The 26,692-nt window shown below is 46.7% G+C and overlaps 1 protein-coding gene across 1 annotated transcript; it reads left to right on the top strand.

Moving 5' to 3' along the window:
• Nucleotides 1-6,706: 6,706 nt before the first annotated feature.
• On the top strand, nucleotides 6,707-26,672 carry LOC144110980 (uncharacterized). The gene is made up of 21 exons (XM_077644053.1): nucleotides 6,707-6,734; nucleotides 6,825-6,908; nucleotides 8,279-8,365; nucleotides 9,625-9,725; nucleotides 9,814-9,975; nucleotides 10,477-10,566; nucleotides 11,518-11,643; nucleotides 12,154-12,234; nucleotides 12,786-12,960; nucleotides 14,358-14,405; nucleotides 15,657-15,780; nucleotides 16,464-16,677; nucleotides 17,134-17,276; nucleotides 18,073-18,286; nucleotides 18,712-18,833; nucleotides 19,843-20,056; nucleotides 20,382-20,530; nucleotides 21,095-21,327; nucleotides 22,760-23,144; nucleotides 25,012-25,173; nucleotides 26,011-26,672. Exons 3-19 carry the CDS (start codon nucleotides 8,305-8,307, stop codon nucleotides 22,942-22,944), a joined length of 2,442 nt encoding a protein of 813 aa, XP_077500179.1. The 5' UTR covers nucleotides 6,707-6,734; nucleotides 6,825-6,908; nucleotides 8,279-8,304; the 3' UTR covers nucleotides 22,945-23,144; nucleotides 25,012-25,173; nucleotides 26,011-26,672.
• Nucleotides 26,673-26,692: the final 20 nt, after the last annotated feature.

The following is a 26,692-nucleotide window of genomic DNA, read 5'->3' as shown; positions in this document are numbered from 1 at the left end:
TCACACTCCTTGCATTTAAACTTCAGTTGCTTGACCATCTTATCAGCACTCGATTAATGCTGCCATAAAATGTTGGAATATCTACAGGCTAGAAAAAAAAACAAAACAAAAACCCACTTGCAAGCACGTGCTCAAATAAAATTCTGCCTACCGCAAACGCTGATCACCTAGAAAAGGAATAACTGCCTGTTTAAGCTAGCCTATTCTGTCTAGGATGGAGGGATGGAAGGTAGGAGCGTCCCCTTTGAAACGGGGTGATGGTAGTTGCCACCATGCTGTTTTTTTTCGTTTATTTTTGTTTAACTGTGCTGTAAGTTGTTAATAAATTACGCCATTTTCTTTAAAATACGTCTTCCTACACTTTTAAACTTGTCACATCTCTGCTTTTGAGCCACCAATCTTCCAATCGCTTTTTGCTAATTTCCACCGCAGAGTTATTTAAATGTCTATAGTTATCTCTAAACCCTAGGGCCTCAGGAAGAGTGACTGTGCCTGCATCGATATCGGGATGGATACCATCACAATTTAGTGTGAGGTGTTCTGTTGTTTCTACAGATTTACCACACACAGCACATGTGTCTTCGTTAAATTTCTTTTTGTAGCAGCGCGTTCTAAAACACCCTGACCTAGCTTCAAAGAGTGGGGCACTGCCTCTTGAGTTATCATAAAACGCTTCTCTGCTGATCTGCCTTTTCCAGTATCGATATAGTTCTACACTATACTTATTTAACATTAAATATATCCAATTTTTACCTTCCTATTCTACCGCCCTCTGCCGGCCAATCGAAAGGTCAAATGTCAAGTGGTGCAACACCATGGTGGACCACATATGGTCATGCCTATAGCCACACTTGATCTCTGGCTCACTTGAAGGTCAACCGGCAAAGCACGACCAAATCGGCTTTGCCTATAGCGTAGTGAAGCTGTCGCTTCAAAAGGCAGGACGCAACTGCTGCCCTGCTGGAACAACTGGCTGTTAATACTGGTCAGTCGCGCTCTCCAGTAGAGTGACCAGCGTTTTCGGCAAGCTGCCAGAACAGCGCCAAAGGACGCTACTTAGGATGGTCATCTCGTGCACGCAGCCAGCATCGCCACTGAGGATAATAAACATGACCCATCGGGCTTACTCACACAGCTGGTGTTCCCCAGTAGATGGCTTCCTCGTCGGCACTACTTGATCAGTTCATTGCACATGACAGTGAAATCTTATAAGCAGCCCATGTCTTGTATCCAGTTAACAAATCGGTTGCGATGATTAGTGGCGAGGTCATCAGAGCCTTTCTTTGGCGGGCAGCATTCCGCGATGGGGCTGCTGCAAGTTGTCAAGGACATCGGGACAGTAATCTGCCCCTCCGTCCTACATCTTTCAGATTAAAGGGCCCCAACAACTGATCTGAAACATGTATACTACAGCAGTTGTCAGGGACAACCGCAAATAGAATTTTTGAAGAAAAAAAAACATTCACCCGCTGCGGTGGTTAGGGCACTCCGCTACTGAGCCGGAGTACCCGGGTTCGAACCTTCGACCGCGGCGGCCGCGTTTCGATGGAGGCGGAACGCAAAGACGCCCGTGTACTGTGCGATGTCAGTGCACGTTAAAGATTGGTCGAGATTATTGATGATGATGACCTCAGGCGTAATTGCACATACCCACGGCGGGGAATTGGCCAGGGTGCATGGCCGAACTTGTTGTTGCCTTAGTGAGGTGGCACATGGCCACGACGGGCATAGGCCAAGGTTCAGTGAGGAGAGCCAAAGCAGAAGGTAAACTGGTGAGAAAAGGGCCAAGCTAATGGTTGTGCCTTGGGTGATATATCAGAATATTTAAACAATTAAAGAAGAAAAAACAAAATCACGGCTGCGTTTTTATGGTGGAAAAACGCTAAAGCGCCCGTGTGCTGTGCGATGTCAGCGCACGTTAAAGATCCCCAGGTGGTCGAAATTATTCCGGAGCCCTCCACTACGGCACCTCTTTCTTCCTTTCTTCTTTCACTCCCTGCTTTATCCCTTCCCTTACGGCCCGGTTCAGGTGTCCAACGATATATGAGACAGACACTGCGCCATTTCCTTTCCCCAAAAACCAATTATAATTATACACATAAAATACAGCCAATTTTTGCCCGTACAAACCTTTTTCTGTAACTCACTGCATCCTCTCGGAATTCGCTACTGGGATCAGCTCCCGGAAAACTGGGCATCTATCATTGACCACGTCACCTTTGTTGATAGCTTTAAGTGCTGCCTATGTTGTAGGAGCAGCACAGGTCGCCTGCAAGAAGCCTTTATTTTATGAGCATTTTTTTTCTCCATGTAATGCCGGTAGGCTCTTTAGGGTAACTGAATAAACGAATAAATACCTATACCATGGAGAAGTGCGGGGGGGGGGGGGGGGGGGCAGTGATGCGCAGCTCTAATGCCGTGCCGTTCATGCGATGTTGGCAGCCTGGACCTCGGGAGACGGCCGGGCTCAAGGGCCGTCTGATTCACCATCCTTTCTACTGTAATTGCTGTTAATAAACTCTTCATCACACCGCATCACATCAGCTGGCGCAGACCCACGCCTTGTTTCCCGTTCAATGGCTGATATGTAAAGTAGCTCCAAAGAGAATAATGTTTAGACAGTATAGACTGTCTCACGAAGCACAAAGGCAACGGTCCCGCGCATCGCCACTCCAGGCCCTGGCTGGATCATCTGTTGGACCAGCCTGACCCGGTCGGATAAAACTAGCCGGTACATGGCGCCGTATGGTTTCCTCTGGAAACAGGCCCCACATATAAATTAGCCCAGACCCATACCTTAATGAGGTTCAGATACTTGACCACTGATAGGATGATATGTAGTAGTGTAAGACGAACTAAAACTCGTAAAGCAAGCGCCAGTTTCATGTTTTACTGTTGCATCTGCCGAATTTCCCATGCGCCACATTTCATATGGAAAGTTTACCAACATGCTCAGCTTTATTTACTGAAGCTATTAGGCCTCCATCTCGTGTCCACGGCTAGCTTTTAGACGAGCGGTGTCACTTTAGTGGCCACGTGGCATTGGTCAAGACATAACGTTGACAGAGAGGCTGAGATACTGCATTGGATGCGTCACTCGAAGGAGGTCACACACTTGATAACCCCTCGCATTTTCCGACTTGTTTGGAGGACATCACTCCCACAACCTAATCACTCAGAAGCAGTCATTGGAGCGTATCGATGTGAAAAGCAAATTCACTCGTTATCGTCTCTCCCCGGGTTAAAAAAATGATGGAGGTTGGGGAGGGGAGAGATTGTAGGCACCATATATTTTTGCGTGGACGACTGGAACGACCACACTTGTCCATCTGAAGAGCGACGCGAGTCTGTCTCCGAAGAGCAACGACAACGACCTAGCCGGCCCGGCAAAGTGACCTGAGCAGTTCGACGGTTACTCGTGGAAGCCAGCAGAGAAACATGGCCCAGACATCGGCACACCAGGCCGCAGCGATGCCCGCCGCCCTTCCTTCCGGTGAGTCGACCAACTCTTTCTTGGAGGGATTTCTTAAGTGTGGGTTGTTTCTTATACCAAGAGAAAATTGTTAACAAACTGCAGCTCGCCAAAAGTGGTCACTTCGACGCGTGGCCATGTGTGCTCTTTCGAACCCCAAAAGATGAGAGGAGAATGACATTATTTTGTATTGAAACAGAAAAAAATATAGAATTTTCCAGACTTTTCAAACAGGTTGAGTATCGTTCCCGCTGGCTGAACCAGCGCGTTACACAATCGTATACAGCCCTGCCAGTTTTTTTTTCTTTCTTAGCAGATGTAACGAATGACTTTTACGCCAATTCTCTACTTATAGATTAGTGCTGTTTCTCTTGGTCATTTATAGACTTAATTGTTTCGTACACGACAAAGTCATTAGCGAACAATCGTACAGGAACTGTGACAGGTTTTGGGAGATCACTGATGAAAGTCGGCCCAAGATTATAACAGTTTTGGTACTTGTTAACACTACATAAACGTTTTATTACAACATGTAACGTTTCTGCAACTTATATAATAGCTTTATAAGATTATTCTAACGTGCTACGTGGGTATGCGTCTCTGTTCACCGCTACTCTCAACACCACGAATGCCGAGGATGTAGCGCGCTACGCCTAGCTTTTTAACGTTAGCAGAATTAAACCATGTCATTAATCAATTGCCACCCAAGTAGCACTGAACATCACAAAACTGCTTTGTAAATTGCAGTAACTGACATGCTGCAATGGAATGTTATGCAAATGTTAAGAATCAACAAATAATATAAGATGTTGGATGATGAACGTTAGTTTAAAGCTGAGCTCGAACATTACGCTGACGCTGCGTTCTAAATGTTATTCTGATTCCTTACTCATAACCATAAAACAACGCTTCCAGTATTTTCAAGCGTTGTGTCCCGAAACTGTTTCCACCTTTTATGCAGTTAATGATGTGTTTTAACTACCTCACCTTCAGACATTTAATACATCAGGTGATGCCTGCCGTAAATTCCATGCAAAGCTCAAACATTTCGTCACAAAACTTTGCACGCTACCCAGCCACCACTAACACTTGAGGCATACTTCATGACCGGGTATATAAGCTTGCGACCATGCTACCTAATAGAAGGTGGGTTTCGGGAGTTTTATGCATTAGTTGTGGCGTATTGTAGTGCACGTCGCCCTCGTTTCCCCCTTGCTCCTCGCGAAGTGCTGACTGAGGCTGCGGCGGTTCACAGTTTACGGGCTTGTTGCATATGCCAAGTGCTTCAGGGAAGCCCGCCATTGATTTTCAAAAATACGTTTTTTGAGGTAGAAAGCTGGCTTTTTCGGCAAATGACTACCAGCGCAGGCGGACGTCAGAAAACAGGTGAATCATGTTAACTAGTGTGTCTGTCCGCTCCTTTAGTTGCGTCTTTCTGCGCTGTAACTTTTCCTGCAAATGGTACCGACTAGCCCAGACGAATAGCCTTTAGCTAGTTATCCGCTTAACTAAATTCTAATAATTGACTTTTTAACTATTACACAGGGGCACTAGATTGTAATTACAGTCCGATGCAACTTATATCTGCAGTTATGCTTCGCCCACATTCGGGACCGGAGCGCAGGAATTGCACCGCGACAAAAAGTAGTCCTTTCATGAAACTTTTATTGTTACCTAAACAAGAAGCTTGTCACAAGAAAATATTTACAAGCTATATAATTTTGATATCTGGCTTGTTTAATACAGTCTTACATCAAAAAGCTGACTTCGCTTCCTGTTTCGATTGACGAGCGGAGTAATACAGTACGCCGCGGACCGTGGCCCAGTGTTAGCAACTGCTGTCTTTTTTTTTCAAGTTGTATCCTACTATAGAGAGTTGTAATAGTCATTATTGTCGGTTAGTAATAGCCATATCTGCTTTTAGAATTTTGAAAGTGCCATTACCCATGGCGCTCTGGTTCAAAACATTTAAACCATACTCGCAATTCGAAAGTCGTGGGCCCGCGCTGCACGCAAAGCCCCCCCCCCCCCCCCCCACCCCAATCAGTGAACGCCACTTAGCGGCGCACGTGTCACGTGACCTCATTGTTCCCGCCTCGGCGGAAGCAGCGAGGTGGCGTGTAGCGCATGCGGGACAGAGAAGGTCACGTGGTACGTGCGCCGCGGAGTGACGCGTTGCGATGGACGTCGCTGTGCGCAGACAGCCGGCGCGGGATTTTCGAATTTAGCGAGGCATAACCAAAATTTGTTGAGCGACAGCGCCATTGGTTATCGTGCTTTCAAATTTCTGAAAATAGACACGGCTATTACTATTTAATGGTCCTTACAAACACTTGAGTGAAACCAGGTGCCTATATGTGATAGTTTAAAAACTATTCTAATTTAGTTAACAAGGTTACTAGTTATCATGATCCTCCTATTTTCTTACGTCCGCCAACACCGGTATACTTTGCCGAAAAAACCATTTCATACCTCAAAAAGCGTATTTTTTAAAGTTAGTGGCGAGCTTCCCTGAAGCACGTGTTATGTTGTTTAAATGCTTTAAAGATGGTTAGGAAAATGCTATTCCAAAGCTCATTGAAACGTTTTACAAACGCCTGAAAAAAGGGACATAAAAACAGTGTAATAACGTCTGAATAAAACAAACCGGGAACGTTGTAAACGTTTGGGTACTTTCAACGACAGCTGGGCCTGACGGCCATTCAGGAGATTTTCAGAAGTGCTCGTCTCTTGAGCCCTCTTCTACTTAAAACTTCTACTTAAAACTTTCACCGACAGTCTTGATATCGGACTTGGGTTGTTTATTTCGGTTGCATTTGTTTTCTATTCCATGTTCAGGGCCACCATCATGCACCTCTTGTTTGTCACGCCAGCGGCGTTCCTTATTCCCCTGGTAAGATTGTAACCGTGCGCAAAAGTTTCTGCGACGTTCGAGATTGTTATCGGAGCGTCCCGCCCTTTATCGCCCAAGTTCTTCGCCACCCATAAACTGAACTCGGCTGAGAGCGGCAAGCGTTCTTAACTCGTCGACAGTAGAGCCGGCCTGCTGCTATCGCCGCTGCCGAGTTGTAATCTGTTTGCTGGCACAAAAAGCTAGTCCAATAAGCAGTTTAGTTCCCACGGGAGGCGCCGTCCACGTTTGCACTCGCGCTGTCATCTGGCCACGTGACAATGTGACGTGGGTGCATTTAAGTCTACATATATGTCAAGGCGAAGCCCACATCACGACCATATGCTTGGCTTCTTGGCCATGGAACACGACGTGTGTGTTTGCCGCACGGCAGAGGAATCGTTTGCGCATGAGTCTCGCGAGGCGAGAATGCGGTTCAATGGATTCTGCTCCCGACTGCAGGAGAGGACGGACCAAGCTGTGCGGGAGCACCACTTCGCCCTGAAGAAGCTGGCGAGCGGGCGTATTACACCTTGGTTGACCCGGGTGAGTACATCGCACAGCTTTCTACTCTACCGTTTTGACGTAGTGGTTGGCAACTTACAGTTGGAAGGCAGTCTGCAGAAAGGCTGCTACACCCCTTCGACTGCTGCGGCGAAACGAGAAATCGGGGAGGCTTTCTGCTTTAGGCTGTGCCTTTGTTCTGATCTCATCGGAGGCTAACGAAAAGGGTTCACCTCAAGTTAAGGACAACGCAGCAAGCTATGGAAAGGAAAATGACAGGTGTAACGTTAAGAGACCGGAAGCGGGCAGAGTGGGTGAGGGAACAAACGTGGGTTAATGACATCCTAGTCGAGATCGGTAGGAAGAAATGGGCTTGGGCAGGATATGTAATGCAAAGGCAAGATAACCGCTGGTCCTTGAGGGTGACGGAGTGTATTGCAAGAGGAGGGAAGCGTAGCAGTGGGCGGCAGAATGTTAGGTGGGCGGATGAAATTAAGACGTCTGCAGGAATAGGCTGGGTGCAGCTGGCAAAGAGGCATGCGAGAGGCCTTTTCCCTGCAGTGGGTGTAGTCTGGCTGATGATTTGTTCTGATGCCGATGGCAGCCACAGACATCGACGATTTCGGGGTCCCCGAATAGGCATGGAGCGTATGTACGTACGCGATGCTGTCTCGCCCGTTGTGAACCCGCCGGTATAGAAATCAAATTAAGCTTGCGTGTTTTGTCCTTCGTTGTGATGCGTAAAAAGTATTCATGGTCCAACGCATGGTATTAGCGTACGACAGGTAAATAATTCATTTCTTCTCTCGTGCTGTTCCGGTTTGAACAGCCGGACGATGGCTGTGATGCACTAGTTAAAGAGAGGGTCACGGGAGGCATAAAGAAAAGTGCGATATAATCGCTGGTTTTCGATTAGTTATCTTTCCGGCTTTTGAGGCAGACTCGCTTGACCATTGTAGGGAAGTAAGACGACAAAGCAGCGATAACTCTAAACAATTCGCGGTTTGCACGTGACGTCCGGACTGATAGTGAACCATGCGTATAAAGCTTCAGCAGTTTAGGAAAAGGTTGTCGCAGCTAAAATTTACTTTACAACCAAAGAATTCTTTCGAATTGGAGACAAATGAATGTTGTGGGAAGTTATGGGAAGTACCGGCCAGTATGTTTTTCGCTTCAAATTCCTTTCTTAATTTCATATGCTTTTAAACGCCCAGGTGTGAACGGGAAAGTTGTCGAGCGCCATAAAAATGGCACGACCCAGTAGCTTCCGACGAGGATACCTTAGGGTATCCCTTTTTGTACGGGGACGCTTAGGGATATGACGCCCCCTTAGGGGCCATGCATGTTATGACTCAGCCACAAGAACTGATGGCTCAAACGGCCCTTCGGGCTGGTTATGCTTCGTCCTGCAGGTCAATGTTGCCCATCCAAGGATGACATGAACGCGCGCGAACGTTTGGTCACGTGGCTGCAGCGCTTTCTTCGGAAGTGGTTTCCAGGTGAGGCCCAGCTCTTCGGTCAGACAGCCACAGCAGTGTCACGCTCACGCGGTTTTCGGTGTGCGCGAAATATGCCGTTATTGCACCGACATCTGTTTCCTGGATTTTAGATACGTGCCACATTTTCCAAACATGGTATACACCAATGCTGGGCTGTTGTAGTCTTTCACTGTCATGTAATTTAAGCTGTATCTTGTCATTGCTACATTGAATATTCAACTGCTGTGACCAGGTCGTGTTCCTTACTGAGTTAAACGTAGTGCATTGAGTGATAAAACTACAACTGGTGTTTCGATACCACAGCAGTGCAGTAGGCGGCTTCTAAAGGATGCTTCGATTTAATGCTTTGCTGCAAGCTGACTGATGTTTTACTGTCGAGCTACCAATCAGCAGCAGTGCATGCTACATAACGCGCTTGACACGTTCACTGAGGAGGCGATTGTTGTAGGCCTAATCTTTGTGCGTTTTGGCATACCCGTAAGCCACCCTTAAATTCTCTTAGGCGCGGAAGGACCCACCGGTAAGTCACTGCAAAGTTCTTTGACCCGCGAACAGATGGCAATCGGTAATCGCCTTACACTTGTGCTTTTCGCGGGCTCTTAGAAACTGCATCGCAAGACTCGTTATTTGCGGCCTCACAACTCGCACACGCGATATGACCTACCGGTGACAAACGACGTGGTGAACGCGTGAAACCATTGCTCAGGAAAGTTAACGAATGTTCTAACTTGAGGCATGATATGGGCATCTAGCTAGTGCTTGCACTTTACACGCGGTAGCAATGCAGTTTATGCTGGGTATAACGAATCCTTGCGCAGAGATTTCAACAATGTTACCCGGTTTCTGCATTCCCCCAAGCCTACCGAAGCGACTGTACTGGTAAACTTGCGGTGCTTGTGTGCACTTGCCGCCTGCCACGTATGGCACACGGGAAAAAGAGCAAAGATCCCTTTCTTCACTGGTAGGGGAGAATAACCACTGTAATCATGCAAAGATACTTAAGTGGCCCCATAATTCTCAATTTTTCTTCATTATATTCTGCACTTCAGCGAAAAGTGAATGTAGCACTAGGAGCTGGAATTACAATGTAGGCTAAATTGACTGAGGCTGACTCTATGTACTTGCTGTTTCGCATACTTTCAGTGTAAGTAGGTGTTGCACATCTCCCTTTCCATAACAGTGTGAAGCAGTGCACTGAGATTTAAGCCAAACTGAAAGTTCGTGCCGTGCTTCACATCTTGTCTCCCTGTGATTTGCAGATACACACCTTCAAATGTTTGGGTCCTCTTGCAATGGCTTTGCGATGAGAAACAGTGACGTAGACGTATGTCTAACTTCTGGCAACAGCCATGGCAGAGAGGTGAGCAGATGACACTAGCATCCGTTTGTCTTGACCAGTGAATGTGCACGGACGCACAACAAAGGAGCAAAATATTCTACTCCCGCAGGACCCCGACCGCGCACAGCTCTTCCGGAAAGTGGTGAAGAAGTTGCGCTGTGCACCCAATGTGACCGACGTCATGCCCCAGCCGTGGGGAAAAGTGAAACTGGTCAGTTTCATCGATACTCCCAGTGGCCTCCACTGTGACCTCACCTTCTGGAACACGCTCGTACGTATCTCATGACATGCTGCTCGGTCTTGTCACTATACGCATTTGAGCACAAATTGAAGTTTGTCACTTCAAAATGGTAAACCGCTAGTCTGCGCAGAGAGGCTAGTTTCACTGAAAGCTAAACCGTGCAAGCTGGATTTAGACTTGTATCACCACTACAATTGGTTCTCTCCGGTCCAATGTGCCAATATTAGGTGCTTCTTTTCTTGCATTCGAACAGAGGACGAATGACTACGGGCTGGATTGTACTGACATTGTGCTTTCATATCCCACAATGAAAATGAAAGCAAGCCTCATTAAGGGAAATATTATTTTAATACGACAACTACCGTTAACAAGACTTGGGGTGGTGGGAAAAGGTCTAAAAACTTCAACTGCAAATTTCACAAGAATAGAAACATGTCAAACTTCTGTTTACTCTGAGATGTCGTTATAGCAAAGCATCTGCTGCCTGTGTAGCTTTATAAAGTATGTTTTTCACTTTGTTTCTCGTTGTAGGCATGCTACAACACAAAGCTGTTACAAGTGTACAGCGAGATAGACGCCAGGGTCAGAGTGCTTGGCTACACTATCAAGCACTTTGCAAAGGTATGCATCCTGTTGCATATACAAGGTTTCATCTGAGCCTTTAGTTTTTTTAAATAGGGTTTTCTTAGTTGTGTAAAGTCTTGGGTGAAACACAATGTATATACCAGATCTTTTTACGTAACCATGGCACTGTGGTTTGACAAAATTTGGCTTTCACTAGTTACGTGCACTGGAAAGGTCGAAAGCGCATGTATTTTTCACGATGCAGCCAAAATTTGTCCACAGTGCCGAGCATAATTGAGATTTAGAAATTTTAGGAGCTGATATGGCTATTACCAATGACCAGCTGCAAACCTCTAATTGGAACCAGTTCCCTAGCTGTGATTGGGTGAATTATCAGGAATTGGTTAACTAGCTTACTCCTTGAGGAGACTCGCCCGCTTTTCAGTGTCTCTCAACACTGGTAATACTGTAATACCCCAAAAAGCCTGTTTTTGAAAATATTGAGTCTTCCCCTGAAGCGTCTGGTATCAGCATTTAAGTGTTCTCCAAAACATTTAAGGAGCAGAGCTGTGTGTATGCCACCGATAACTGCTGTACTGCTATGTGGTTGTTACAACTGTAACATCATTGTTTGCAAGCACAATGAACTCTTCCGCTGTATGAACCCCATGCTGCCAGCAGGCATTTCAGTGGGGGAAAATTGAATATTAATCGCAAGTGAGGCACATGCGTACAAAAAATAGTGCTTCAGACTACATGGTGCAAACATGGCTGCTCCAACAATCCCAGATGCTTTGAGATAGATGTTACAGCCATGCTGCTAGTGCGTTGATTATTCTCTGCTCTTGCACATGGAAACACACTTGTTTGGATTCGGCCAAACAAAGCCAATTGAGGATTCAAAGGGTTTGTCACCCAGGGTACAATATTTGCCAGGTCAACTCTATCGTCGTCCCCAGTTCAAGAAGTGCACTGTGCTCATGTCTGCTGCTTGTGGGCCTCTTTTAGAACATCTGCAAGGATGAAGGCATAGCTGAAGCTGCCAAAGGTGGCCTGGCGTCGTATGGCTTCATCCTCCTGGCGCTCTACTACCTGCAGCAATGCGAGCCACCAGTCCTCCCAGTACTCCAGGAGGTGAGCTTGGCACCTGGCCTGCGTCACTGACTTTCCCTCCTTTGTCTCATGTAACCTTGGCACGGTAGTAGTACTCAAGCTACGCATAAGAAAAGTAGTGCCGAATAAGAACCTTTTCGTTGTATCAGCGTTCGGAAAACGGAGCAGTCTACGCATCTGTTCTTGAACAGAGCTGATCAACGCAAGAACGATGAGACAGTGCGTGGGTAGGATGGTAGCTTGAAGTGCACAATGCCCAAGGCAACATTTTCCACCTACCAGCATGTCCCTGCACCTTGTGCTTGTCCCGACGTTAACAAAGTAATGTTCCTTATTTCAATGCCACTTGAATACCTCAGAACCTATGTCTGCACCTGTATCCAGGCAATAGTCCTTTCTTCAAGGCCTGGTCCTAACGTTGTCCATATATTTGCCTGCATTTGTCTTATGAACAGCTCCGATGTATCCCTGAATGTACCAGATATGCACCTAAGTAACCTCTATATTGGCTCTCTCTCTCCTGGATTGCAGCTCTATCCAAAGGGAGCAGAGAAGCCACAGAAGGAGGTCGAAGGATGCAACGTGTGGTTCTTTGACAAACTAGACCACCTGGTAAGTGATGTTGCCAGCCTTGAAGCACCCGTAAACAAACTGCAGCTAGCAATTAAGAACAGAATATAAAATTCAAAACGCAAGACTGCAGACAGCCTTTTCCTCCTACCTCGTGTGCCACATGCGTCTCATGATTACAATGTTAGATCGTGTGGTTTTTCACAGAACATCCGAGGAAATTCTGAAGGAGAGAGAAAAGGCTGAAGGAATAAATGCATGAAGGAAAAAGAAAGGCCAATCTTGTTTCTCAGTCAGCCCTCTACCAATGTCACTCTTCCAGTTGACCGGACCTCCCTCCATATAAAAGCCCATACCACAACATTGTTTTCGTGTATTAAGTGTGTGCTAAGTCCCCACTGGTAGCATGGTTGGAGGCCCTAGTAGAAGAGTTGCCAGTGCATGCGACTTTCCTGTTGGAAACAGGGGCATGGATCCCAAATATACTGCATGAAGAGGAACTGTTGTGCAAAGTGGCTTAATTTGTGATGCCAGGTGACTTGCATTGTTCTGTGAAAGCTCTCTGCAGATCCTCATTTTCGTTGCTTCCGTAGCAAGCAGCCTGGAGTGGGTACGGCCAAAACCACCAGTCGGCCGACGACCTCTGGCATGGAATGCTCGAATACTACACCAATTTCGATTACCAGAATCGTGTAGTCAGCATTCGCCAGAGGGCACCACTGACAAAGCTCGAGAAAGGCTGGGTTACCAAGTTGCTTGCGATTGAAGGTGAGTCTTGTGATCCTTGTGAATGACGGAGCTAAGACGCACAGTCGTGTTGGCAATGCGATGGCATTGACTGTTCAGGCTTTGACTAGAAGCCACGGCACTTTTGGTCTTATGACATCACTTCCCTCCACACAATGGGCGAATTTCACAACTGGTGCCGCATTTTTCGGATAGAAATGAAAGAGACAGAAATGGCTATAGATAAGATTGTGTGTAACCTAGAGGCAAGTGCTTTGGAAGAAGTAGTGCTTTGGAACAAGCCATTGCCTATCCCAAGATGTCTAATCCTGTTAATGAAATTGTTCTATTTCTAATGTACTCCTAACATTAGCGCACACTTCGTTCCCACAACAATTTTGGCAGATAAGCAACAACTATCCCTATGTAATACATAGGTGGCTTGCAAAATGAGTGCAAGGCGACCTTCGAGCGCACCTTATGTTTACATGGACATGCGGTTTCACAGTGCTGGCCATACCAGCAGATGCCCAAGGCTGGGCAGCCGACCCCTCTCCACATGCGAAAAATGATAGAAAATCGCTGTTAGGAGAAGCCCCATTCACAGGGGTGCTGTTCGATATAGTCTATATCACGACCGGCTTAAGGTGGGAAGCTGTTTATTTTTGTTAATGAAGTAAGAATGATGAAATCAAAAACCATTTATTTTTGCATGTAGATTCCAATTATGAGATTCAATTTTATGTAAAAAGTCCTTGCTTATGCAATAAGGATGAAATTATTATCTTCCTTACCACAGAAGCTGCGTTACCGGGTTTTGAATTTGCCACTTCACAAACGAGAAGCGAAATTTGTATTCATGATGATTTCAAAATCCTATAACTCGACTTCTACAGCAGGCGGAATAATTTTGCCCTTATTGCACAGCTTGATATCAAGAGAAACAGATGGCATGCGATCTAACAAGTTCCTTGCAGCAGGATTTCTTTCTAACTCTCGCATAAGTGTACAAGGACTTGTTGGACATAAAATCTAATTACATGATTATACTCGACATGCAATAGAATACATGTTCCCTAATGATTTCATAATTGGAGGGGGGGGGTCTTTCTAAGACCTCCCCCCTTAATTGCAGTTCGATACCCTGCGCTCCCTTCCTGTACTTTTACACGGGATTTCAAGGGGGCAATTATGCGTGTTGGATATAATCAATCATCAGAAATATCCCGGGTTGGTTGGCTGTACTGCAAAACTCTGACTGGCAGTCTGTCGATGTATTTCTGCAACTGTTTTCCCTTTTTCCTGTGTGCTCTTTTCAGAAACATTTTTGCTATTTTTGTCAACTGGCTGTCTCCAGTGGGGACTTTCCCTGTCTAGAATAACCTAAGCACCTGCTTAGTGCCCGATATTAAAGTTGTGCTATGGTGTTTTATTTTCAGACCCGTTCAACCTGAGCCGTGACATTGGCAGAGGACTGACTCCAAAAAGTAAGCCTGCCTTTATGCACGCATTCCTTCTGCCATGCCAAGCTTCTCCTGCCTTCCAAATTGCCTCTCATGTTCTGTGCAAAATGTCCTCTTTGCATGTGCCTTCTACAACAGTGCTGCAGTAGGCAGCAGGACCCTCCATGAAGATTACCCCCCCCCCCCCCCCTTTTCCCCCTCTGGTGTGTCCATCACCTTTATCTCTGGTAAGAGTAGATGAACTGTACAGCAACCAATGCTTTAAGCCAACAAGCTTAACGCTAAAGTGGTCCCTCTATGTGATAAAGGCGGGTTTAATACCTCCGGTGCAGTGCAGTTTTCATGAGCATGTTTTCCTGAACTGTCCAAGCAGAGCACATCTTCACCCTAAACGCTTCCTTTCGCCGCTTCGATAATTCCACCGACAAAAGACCCCAAATTCTAAAATAAACTTGGCCTTTTTACAATCCGTAGCCTCGAAAAGCGGATTTGGGTCTGGAATTTCATTTTCCCTACATCAAGCACAATTGCAGGAATTTTATACCTGGCTTTTTTGGTTTCTGCAAGTCTCTTATGGCCATGTAGAACCCATAACTTGCCGTGAATTTATCATCCCGAGATCGTTCGGTATCAATTTCTGGCGTTCTTTGACATTCAATGCCTTTGCATCGTGAAATACCATCTGTCTGTCCCGAAATGTGGTGTCAAGCCATCGCACACATCAGAGCCTAAATAGTTTCGTTGCCACCTATGTGTCCTGAAGTTTTGTACCCCGGAGTACATGGCAAAACCACAGGATAAGAATGGAAACTTTTCCTGGTGTAAGAAGTAAGGGCTTAAAATGCCAAGCACTATGAAATAGGTGCAGCCGCTATCAAAATCGAATCCGTATCTATAACCCAAAGACTGGGGGCTCTTATGGCATTTGTGGAAGGGAGTTCATCAACTGCCAGAGATTTCGCAGGCTGGCAGTGCATAACATGTTGCCCAGCATCTCTTGAGATCACTTTGGGATTTTTAAAGGGTCCATATATTTAGGCACTCCAGATTGTGTGGTTAGCAAACTAGTTTCCTTCAAGGCAAATGTGCTGGAATTGTGGATGTTTCCTGTACTGTGCATGGACAAGACGTTCCACAAATGGTGGGTTATACGAGTTACTTACAGTGAAGACTGTTGCTTTCAGGTTCGCAGATGCTTCTTCAGAAACGCTGTTTTTAAAACCCTGTGCTTTTTTTTTCGTTAATATATTTGTTCTTTCTCCACACCACTTTCAGAGTGGACTGCCATCTTGGATGCCTTCTCCACAGGGCTGAAGACTTTCCAGAGGTCTGTTCCTGCACAGCTCTCACGACAAGCTAAGGAAACTTCTCGCAACCAATTGCTGGCGCCCGCTGCTGGGTACGTAACCCAAGCTTTTGTCGTGGAAGCAGTCGCCAATATGCTCCTGAAATGTCCTTACTTCATAACAAGACATGATACTCCTATCAGCGTCTGTATTCTGATTTATAGATGGGTTGGTGTCACTCCAAGTGGGTATCGTATCGACATTTAGATGACAAAACCTAAAAGCAGTAGTTGCTACTGCATTTACATACAACTGTTCAGGTTATCGCAGATCCAGCTTGCTTGTGCATCCCTCTCCTCTCGTGCAGAGTTCTGTTTCATGTGAAAGTTGCCTTGCATGACATAAATATGCCAGAATAGCAGCTTGGGCCGTGTTGGTTATCCATTTGGAAGTGAAGAATGAAGAAACATACGGTCTTCTGTCTGCGTCCCTTTGTTCTGCACTGTTCACTTCCAAAGAAATATTTGCACCTGGAAAGGCAAATCATGCGCCAACATGAAATGTGAATGCGTCATGCCCATGCTAACTGATGGTTAGTTCCATTTTGAACAAGCATGCCGAAGTTCACTTTGGCACACTACGCTTTTAGGCTGAAGCCCGCTTAGCAGACATGCGTTCCATTCATTCGCTACTTTAAATATCTGCAAGAAAAGTGTTGACACAGCCAAAGTTGTTAGGCGCACATTGTACTATGGTGTGCACAAAGGTGACCTCAGGATTGCACGGCTGTTTCCAGATATGGCCTGCAGCCCCAGGAACCCCTGGAGGTGACTTCACAGAGAGGAAGGAGACGGGCCAATCGGCAGCATCGTGTCGCAAGGCGTGGAGTGGATGACTACCAATGCCCTGGCACAGACTGCGTGTCCTTAGATCCATGCCATATAAACGGTCCTGCTTCGTGCTCTCAACAGCCTGGTGCCCAGGACAAAGTGTGCTCTCCACTGCAGGCGGTATGCCAACTCGGATATCATACTTTCGCGTGTGGATCTCGGGATATAACAAGCCAAAGTGCAACACCTTGGATATAATGAACTTTACTGTGTCAATCTTGCATACAACCGATGCTTGGCTGCTATCGAGAATCGCCTAAGAGTTTTTCTTGCATCCTTAATCTTTACCAGCACTTGGCGTAACTCGGTGAAGCAAAAGACAACGCTAGTCTGCAAGGTACCAGCCCATATCAAAGTGCTATTTGTGTCGTGAATGTAGTGCAAAGGTTATTGCTTGTACTATACTTGTGGTATAGTAGTTACAGCAGTAATATAGTACTGGCCTTAAAGTACGAGTTACTTATAGTACAGTTACTCCTAACCAGACTGGCAATTCTATTTAAATGTTTCATTTTCTCATCTGCCCTATGCTTGTCTAGTAGCATGTCCTCTATATAGAAGACTTCATCATTTCAGAAGCAAACCTGTAACCACCAGCCAGTGACACGTACACGGCTATCCAATGACCATGGCTATGGTGCGGCAAAATGCACACCCCCTCCTGAGTGTCTCGGGAGGGCCTCAGGCAGCCACAACCAGAGGCTGGTGAACAATGCTAGGTAAGTATAACAAGGCTTTGTCATGGAGGCATGCCGCAATACGCTGCAGACATGGAAACCATCTTTGCTAGCATATGAATGAAAATTGATACTACTATCATCGTTAGTATTCTTTCCCAGCTCGGAGGGTTTATCCCTAAGTAGGTACCAGAATGTAGTCGGTTCATTTGCAGGACAATAAATAAAAAAAATAGTGCGTTGTTGCTGCATTTAAGAAACTGTGCAGGTATTGTCAGATCTTTGTTTAGTGTCAAACCTTTTTTGCGTGCCATAAGGATACACATGCAGCTGGGAATGCCAATTGTGCTTCAACATATGTGAATGCACCATGCACTTGCCGATTGATTTTAGAGCGCATTTCTTAAGCACCCGTTCACAGGTGGGGCCACGTCGCTGTCAGTGTAACCGATCCCACGAGAGTGCTGCCGCTCGCTCACAGATGTCGTGGCCGTTCTTTCTGATCTGCCGCTGCTGCTAAACCAACTGCCCAAGCAGAGGCTCGGTGCTGCCACGGAGAGGACCACGTCATTTGCGCTGCTAAAGCAGACAGAGCTCTCAAATTTTGCATTAGGAAGTATTCAGTTGCAATACATTAAGACATCTAAACAGCCTGCTGAGTATTCTTCGGCACACTAAGCTGACGTTTATGCTGAAGCCCTCCATCTGCCCCTATGCGTTTCATTCGCTGGCTACATTAAAGGTTATTGCTACAATCATGTTGACGTGGCTGATGTTGTTAGACACAAAGCATTGTTGAGTACATAAAAAGTGACCTTGGGTTCACATCTGTTTTCAGAGACGAGCTGCAGTTCCAGCAACCCCTGCAACCGATTTCACGAAGTGGAAGGGCATGGGGCAATCGGCAGAATCAAGTCTCGGGACGTGAAGTGGACAAGTGCAGGCGCTCGGACACAGATCGTGTGTCTGTTGATCAACGCCATATGAATAGCCATGCTTCGTGTTCCAAACAGCCTGGAGCCCACGACAAAGCGTGCCCTTCACTGCAGGAGGTATGTCGATCCGTATAAAACGAACTTTCATGTGTGGACCTTGGATATAACAAGCCAGTGTACCACCTCTGACATAACAAACTTTTGGCCGCTTACGATCCAAACACCGCCTAAGAGTTTTTCTGCACTTGAGGTAACTCGTAAGGGGAAAGACAATGCTAGTTGGTAAGGTGGAAGCCCATATCCAAGTGCTATTTGTGTCATGAATGTAATGAATGTTTATTCGTTTTACAATTACTGCATAAAAGAGGTGGGCCCGCTCTGAAGTATGATGGCTTTTCAAAATGAAAACGCTTTGGTTGTACAAAGTATAGCCACGTTACTCCCAACCAGACAAGCAGTTCTATTGAAATTTTTAGTTTGTTTTTCCATCTGCCCTATGCTTGTCTACTATGTGCTCAATATAGCTGACTGCATCATTTCAGAAGCAATCCTGTAACCAGCAGCCAGTGACTTGTGCACGGCCATCCAGTGGCCATGGTGCAGCGAAATGCACACTCGGGAGGGCCTCAGGAAGCCACAACCAGATGCTGGTGAATAATGCTGGGTGAGTATAACAAGGGCCTTGTCATGGAGGCATGCAGCGATACGCTTCAGAGACAAGGAAGGGATCTTTTTTAGCAAAATTAAATGTGATGCTGCTATCATCCTTGGTATTCTTTCCCGGCTCGGTGGGTTTACCCAAAGTAGGTGCCAGACTGTAGTCATTTCAATCACAGGACAATAAACCAAAAAGTAGTCGGAGTAGTTGCTGCCTTTGCAACAGTGTAGGTAGTGGCAGATCTTGGAATGATCATTGACATGCTCCTCTAGGAGTTCTGTTCAATGTGAAGTCTTTTCTGCATGACATTAGGCTACACGCGCATCTGGTAAGACCAATTATGTTCAACCATGAAATGCGAATGCAACGTGCACATGCTAATTGATTTTAAAGCGCTACTCTTAAGCGCCCCCATCACCACTGCAAAAGTGGAGGTAGGGTATCTAGGCCTGGGGAGGGGCAGTCTGCCTGCGGCTGCACGCACACCCATGTACTTCCTCCTCTCAGTCCGTTTCGCTCCGTTGGCGATTAGGGGGTGTGAAATGCATTGCAGGGAGCAGATTGTCCGCGTCGACTACGCCACTCGCAGCGCTGTCTTCACAGCGCTGTTTATATAATACAATAGAAAGTAGTTCCAGCGAATTCTTTCTGAACAATGAGCAATTCAACTGAAGGAAATGCTTCACCTGCAGGTGCTGCTAAATGAACTGCCCGAGCAGAGGCTCGGTGCTGCTGCAAAGAGGGCCCTGCCGTTCGCACCACCGAAGCAGACAGAGCTGTATCAAATTTCGCATTGGGGAGCATTTCAATTGTAATCAATCTATAAAGCCTGCCAAGTGTACTTTGCCACAAGAGGTTGACTCTTATGCTCAAGCCCCCTGTCTGCCCCTACGCATTTAATCCCCTGGTGACGTTAAAGGCTGCTACAATCATGTTGTTGTGGCTGATGCCGTTAGGCAGACGGTGCACTGTCGAGTACATAAAGGTGACCGCGAGTTTGCACGGATGTTCGCAGGGATGAGCTGCCGTTCCAGCAACCCCTGCAGCAGATTTCACGAAGTGGAACGAGACAGGCCAATCGGCAGCATCATGTCGCAAGCCGTGGAGTGGACAAATGCCGACGCTCTGGCACAGACCGTGTGTCCGTTGAGCAATGCCGTATGAACGGTCGTGCTTCGTGTTCTGAACTGTCTGGTGCCCAGGACATACTGCACCCTTCACTACAGGAGGTATGTCGACTCGGATATAACAAGCCAATGTGTAAGACCCGAGGATCGCTTGAGAATTTTTCATGTAACCTTAATCTTATTAGCACCTCAGGTAACTCGTGAGGGGGAAGATAAGGCTAGTCATAAAGGCAGGAGCCCATGTGAAAGTGCTATTTGTGCCGTGAATATATTGCAGTTTATTTGTTTTACTATTAGTTGCGTAGAAGAGGTGGGCCTCCTCTGAAATGTGGCGACTTTTTAAAATCAACTCTCACCAGACAAGCAATTCTGTTGACAGGCAATTCATCTGCCCTATGCTTGTACCCTATGCATGTGCTTATTATAGGCAACTGCATCGTTTCAGAAGCAATCCTGTAACCAGGAACCAGTGACTCGTGCACGGCCATCCAATGACCACAGCCACTGTGCGGCGAAATGTGCACCCCCTCCGAGGGCCTCGAGCAGCCGCAACCAGAGGCTGGTAAACAGTGCTGGGTGAGTATAACAAGGCATTGTTATGAAGGCATGCAGAAATACACTGAAGAGACATGGAAAGCATCTTTGCTAACAAAATGTAATACGATACTACTATCATCGATATTACTATGTAGTAATTCCAATTGCAGAACAATAAACCGAAAAGTAGTGAGTTGTTGCTGCATTTAAAAAAACAGTACACGTAATTACAAGTCTTGGAATCATCATTAACACGCTTGCCAGGAGTTCATGGCACTGAAGTAGAGGCTGGGTGGTGCCTTTGAGAGGATCTTGCCGTTCGCACCGCCAAAGAGAGCCGCCCTCAAATTTCGCATTACAGAGTATCGTAATCGTTCTTGGAATTTTTTACTTCTAATTGGAGTACATCTTGAAATTTGCAGATTATACTAGGGCACACTAAGTTAACTCTTATCTGTTGAAGCCCTCTGTCTGCAGCTATGCGTTCTATTCACTGGCTGCATTACAAGGGGACTAGAATAGAGTTGGTCGCCAATGTTCTTGGGCACTAGGTGCACTGTGGGGTATATAAAAGTGACCTCGGGTTCGCATGGATGTTTTCAGAGATGAGTTGCAGTTCGAGCAACCCCTACAACAGATTTCACGAAGTGGAAAGGGACAAGCCACTCGGCCGCATCACGTTGCTAGCCGTGGAGTGGATGATTACCAACGCCCTGGCACAGACTGTGTGTCCGTTGATCGATGCCATATGAACGATCGTGCTTCATCTTCTAAACAACCAGGCGGCCAGGACCAAGTGCGCCCACTACTGCCAGAGGTGACTGCATCACCCCAGAGTAAGTGCACCGCTTGGTATGCAAAGTGTTGAGCTTCTCATGCTACCAATTATTCGGCACAAGTATGTGAAACTGAAAGGGGATCGCGAGGTAGTCTGATGTTGAAAGCACGGCAATGGCGGGTCGCAACAGCTACATACCTTCCAGGCAGCTTCCTTGTCACTACTGGTGTGAAATCACTTTGCACCCAGGTCTCTAAATATACTGGTCAGTTTGTTACCTGGCACAGTTAGTTAAGTGCTAACCGTTAGCGTACTGCGAAAGAATTCCATCAATAAATTGCACATGGCATCCTCAGTCAACCATTCAGTTCAGGAGCAGATCTGGAACTATTTCTTCATGACTGTTCATAACCAAAACTTTCATGATTGATCCTAGTTAATGTTGAAAGCTATTCTCTTGCCAGGCCGCAGGAATACATGCACGTTATGGTCTTGTTCGCAATATTAAAGTGCAATTTTTGTAGTAATAGTTTACAAAGAATAGTTACAAAGAACTGCATAAAAATCGCAGGATGGTTAAGAGTGTGTAATGCAAATGTTTGAGCGTCAGCTGTAGCACTTTGAAGTGACCTTGCTTCGAAAGGCTGGTAACAGCAGTGGTAGTTAACCTGTATGTCTGTTTAGACGCACTGGATAGAGCAACTTCAATTCTTGTGACCATGGTAACATGAACCAGATTTGCAAGCTGACGTGTTCGAAACTGGGTTTGCTCCCGAAAGGGCGCAGTGGGGATGCTTGCACCCCAAAGAAAGCTAGGCACCGGGACGGGGGTGATGCTTGCACCACCAATCCTGGCCTGGCAATGCGTTTCAGACCAACCAACCCCCCCCCCCCCCCCCCCCCTCTCTTCCCTCTAGAGTCTCTCTTCACTTTGCCATCCATCGCCCTAAACCCTCTTCCCTCCTAGACTTCCCTCTCTCACTTTTGACAACTGCCAACTGAGGCAGGTGGTGCTGTGGACGCCGATGGCACAAAACTGAGGAGCGAGCTACAAGAGCTAACAGCTGCCAAGAACTGTTTGCCCTAAACAGATTCCTCTGCAAACGAAACATTAAAATCAACGGATTTCAGTGGAGTAAGGCAGCTGAAAACTGAAACCATTGAACTTTCTGTGCTGCAGTAGCGCGCTACCAGATGACGCTAGCCATCTTATTGTTATTTTGAACCTTTGAACACGACTGCAGCAGTGATGAATAGCCACAAATTTTTTTACGGCGCATTGGGCTGTTCGACTCCTGGAAAGGTTGGTGAATAGCTCTTTCACGAGGTAATGACCACCTGCACATGCAAGGGGTGCTTCAAAATGCATTTTGTGATTTTCTGCCTTTTTCAAAAGCAGCACAGCAGGAAGCTGCGGTACCACAGCACATTAGTCGATGTACTGGGCCGAGCACTAAGTCGCATGGGCCCACTTTTCTGTGGTGTTGCAGATCACCTGGATCTCTCTCTTGGAGCGCCGATGCAATCGCGTGGCAACGCACCACTTGCTGCCTTCCAGGCAAACGCCTTGGTGGCACCGCATCCAAATCCACGGAGGCGAAGGGCACGAGGCAGGCTACAAGACCAGCATCGTGAAACATGCCGCGCGCCGAGTGATCATCACGCTGTGCCATAAAATGGCACTGTGTCACCCAGAGTCGCTGCAGTGCAGCACCTGAGGACGCCACAGGACACGGTGGGTACAGAGCTGATGAAGGGAGCCACATCCAGCTTATTCGCTCCACCTACACCCGTTCCTGTATCTACCGCACGTCCAAGGCTCTGGATGCAGCACCCGATGCAGACATCGCAGGGCATTGGCACTATGGTCGATGGGTGAGTACAGAATCACCTTGAAGGTCAATCTGCTTTGGAACCATTAGGATTCATAGGAAGCCATGCACCAGTCTGCCCCTACCAGCTGCTGTATTGGGTAGAGTAAACCATTCTAGAAGAGCCCGTGCACAGCAGTTCAGCCTCGTAGCAGCAGTAATTAACCTTAGCAGGACATGTACGGGCTACTCTGTTCCAGACCTGAATGCAACCCGATCACGATGGTTTCAGTGCTACCTGGATATATGTTCCCAGAGTTCTTGCCTACCATTTCACTCCTGAAATGGACCCCATTTGTTGGCATGAGCATATGAACTTAATTTAGTGGTTGGGGCGCTTGTCTACTAAGCCGGAGTACCCGGGTTAGAACCTAGCAAAAAGGCGCCCATGTGCTGTGCCATGTCGGTGCCTGTTAAAGATCCCTAGGTGGTGGAAATTGTCCCATTTCTCATCCCTCCTTCATCGCTTCCCTTACTGCTTATGGGCATATAAGCAGATTTAAGCTATAACCTGGAATCCGAGCCTGTTTTCGTAAGTGTGATGGAACATGCTCACGTTTGTGTAGTGGTTCATATTGTGTCTCCCTCTGTGATATGCAGATAGGGTCTAGACTACATCGCAGGACCACAGAAGTAGTACAGAAAGATTTTATACTGTACAAAATAAGAGTTAAAAACAACAGGCACTAGAATGTAGGTCCAGCATTTACCTAAATCAAGGACTGTTGCCGTGGTGGTTATGGCGGTTGGCTGCTGAGCCGGAAGACGCGGGTTTGATCCCAGCCGCGTAGGTCGAATTTTGAGCGAGACAAAATTCTAGAGGCTGGTGTACTGTGTGATGTCAGTGCACATTACAGAGCCCTGGGTGGTCGAAATGCATATGGAATCCTCCACTGCGGCGTCCCTCGCAGCCAGTCATTTGGGAGGTTTCGGCTGTTTCCTTTCGACAAAGGGTGTAGAACTTTAGAAGCAGCAGACCAAGTGGTTAGCAAGCACATTTGCTTTCAAGGCAAACAGGCCAGCACCACGGATGTCTTTGAACTGTGCTTGGACAAGATTTTCCGCGAGTGGTGAGCTCCAGGGGTTGCAGTGAAGGGTTCCTTGGGAAACCCCGTTCCTTCTTTGTTACTATATTCATTCTTTCTGCACACCACTTGCAGAGTGCATCGACATCTTGCATGGCTTCTGCACACGGCTGAAGGCGTTCAAGAGTTTGATTTTTACACAGCTTCCCCGACATGGTACGGAATCTTCTCTCAACCAGTGCCCGGTGCTGGGTATGTATAACAAGGTTTTGTCATGGAAGCCCTCAGCAGTACACTGCAGAGGCATTCAAGCCAAAAAAAAAACTTTCAGCTGCCCTAGTATTCTCATTTCTAGTTGAGTTGGTTCAGCCCAATGTAGCAGGTATCATCACATTGTAGTCTTTTCAATCACAGGACCAAAAAGTTGTTGCTGCATTTAAAGAAACTGTTCTGGTAATGGTTATGGCAGGTCTCGTAGACTGGTCTGCACATTCCGCTTCTCTTGTGCAGAGTTCTGTTTCATGTGAAATCAGGGAGTGGCAGATCTTGCACTGAACATGTGCTCACTCCTGAGTTGTCGTTTGTGTGAGATCTTTTTGCATGGCATAAAGGTGTATGTGCAGCTAGAAAGGAAATTCGTGCTTCAACATGAAATGTAAATGTGTCGAGCATATACTAATTGGTTTTTATTTTTAATTGCAATCGACCATTTCATCCTAAAGCCTGCCAAAGTGCCACTGGGTACATTAAAGGCGACTACAAACATGTTGCCATGGCTGATGTTGTTAACCAGACAGTGTGCTGTGGAGTACATAAGTGAGCTCAGGTTTGCATGGCTGTTTTCAGAGATGAGCTGCAGTTCCAGCAACTCCGGCAACAGATTTTTCAAAAGTGGAAGCGGCCGCTCGGCCGCATCATGCAGTAAACCGTGGAGTGGAATGCCAGCGCCCTAGCACGGACTTTCGAGTCCACTGATCCACGCAATTTCACTGAACGAACCACCCAATGGTAAGTGCACTGCTTGGTATGGAGAATGCTAACCTCGCAATGCTGCTGGTCACTCAGCGTATGTGAAACAGAAAGGGGCTCGCAAGATAGTTTGATGCAAAAAGCTACGCACCTTCCAGGCAACCTCCTTGGCTCGCTACTTGTGTGATTTCACTTTCCATCCACGTCCTGCAAAATATTGACGCCTCTTCACTGTTTGTTCACTGGTACCATTTGTTAAACACTGATATAACTCTGTAATTCATGTAGAGGACTTCAGATTATTTTTTTCAGTGCTGAGAGACTTGACTTACCAACATGTTCACATAGCGCGCTCGGTCAACCATTCAGTTGTTTGGATTTTAACCTTTTCTGCTCTTTTGTTAGACATCTGAGGTCGTTTCTGTGTCTATAACGTTAGTGCTCCTGCGAGAACTTGTACCTGATTAATGTTGCACTTGAGGCCAGCTGCAGGTCATCAATCTCTTGACGGGCTGGAAGAATGCATGCAAGTTATAGTTATCATTTGTTTTTCTGTGCACTTATGGCTAACTGCACAAAAAATCAGTTTACCCTAAAGAGATTCTTCCACAATTTGAAATAAGACATTAAAATTAGCAGGCTCCAGTGAAGTATAGTGATGAATAGTACAAATTTTCTTACCTTGACCTGAACGCCCCGAGCTGCTTGGATCGGGGAAAGGTTGCTGATTAGCAGCTTGATGAGCTGACAACCAGCTGCACCTGCAACAGAAGCTTCGAAGTGCACTTCATGATCTACAGCCTGTTTAAAAAAAAGCAGGACAATGCACAGATGCTGGACTGAATCGCATGTGCCCACTTTTCTACAGTATTGCAGATCACCTGGATCTCACCCTTGGAGGCTTCCAGGCACACCCCTTCGGGGGGAAATGCAACCGAATCAAGGGAGAGGAAGGGCATGAGGCAGCCCACAGGAGCAGGATTGTTCGTGACGCACGCCGCATCCCAGATGAGCATCATGTTAGGCCATCATGTGGCACTGAATCACCCACAGTTGGCATACAGAAGCTCCCGAGGATGCCACAGGACAAAGAGCGTTAAATATTTTTGATCTTGGCTGCCAAGCTAGCGAAGAAAAGGGTGACAGATGGGACTGCGCACCAGAGGACGCATGCTGGACGTTCTGGACCCCACCTTGGATTCGTGCACACAATAAAGCCCCTTTCTCACAGCCATCCAAGAGTTGTCTTTGGGTGCCTGTTTGCGGCCCATCCTAAACAGTGGGGGCGCAGAGGTCCTGAAGGGAACCATGTCCAGCTCCTTAGCTCTGCCCACGAGTGCTCTACTTCCGGTGTTCCTGGATCTGTGACACCTCCAGGCAGCCCCGCTTCCAGGCACTAATTGTCGAGTGCAGTCAAATACCGACATTCAGGACATGCTGTTGCCAAGGCAACCAAGATAAGGGGCATCAACACTATATGGCCAATTGGTGAGTGTGAATACACACTGGCACCATTAGCTTTGATAAGAAGTCATGCAGCAGTCAGCTCATCCCAGTA

Source organism: Amblyomma americanum, chromosome 11 (assembly GCF_052857255.1).
Source record: "Amblyomma americanum isolate KBUSLIRL-KWMA chromosome 11, ASM5285725v1, whole genome shotgun sequence".
NCBI lineage: Eukaryota > Metazoa > Arthropoda > Arachnida > Ixodida > Ixodidae > Amblyomma > Amblyomma americanum.
The sequence above is the reverse complement of the archived record's forward strand: the minus strand, read 5'-3'. Positions and strand labels throughout refer to the sequence as shown.

Bases quoted from the DNA above. Each gene is read 5' to 3' on its own strand.
- LOC144110980 (XM_077644053.1), top strand. From the start codon at position 8,305: ATGAACGCGCGCGAACGTTTGGTCACGTGGCTGCAGCGCTTTCTTCGG. The intron at 12,961-14,357 runs GTGAGTCTTGTG...TTTTATTTTCAG, and splicing joins CAAGTTGCTTGCGATTGAAG to ACCCGTTCAACCTGAGCCGT. The intron at 18,834-19,842 runs GTGAGTATAACA...GGATGTTCGCAG, and splicing joins ATGCTGGTGAATAATGCTGG to GGATGAGCTGCCGTTCCAGC.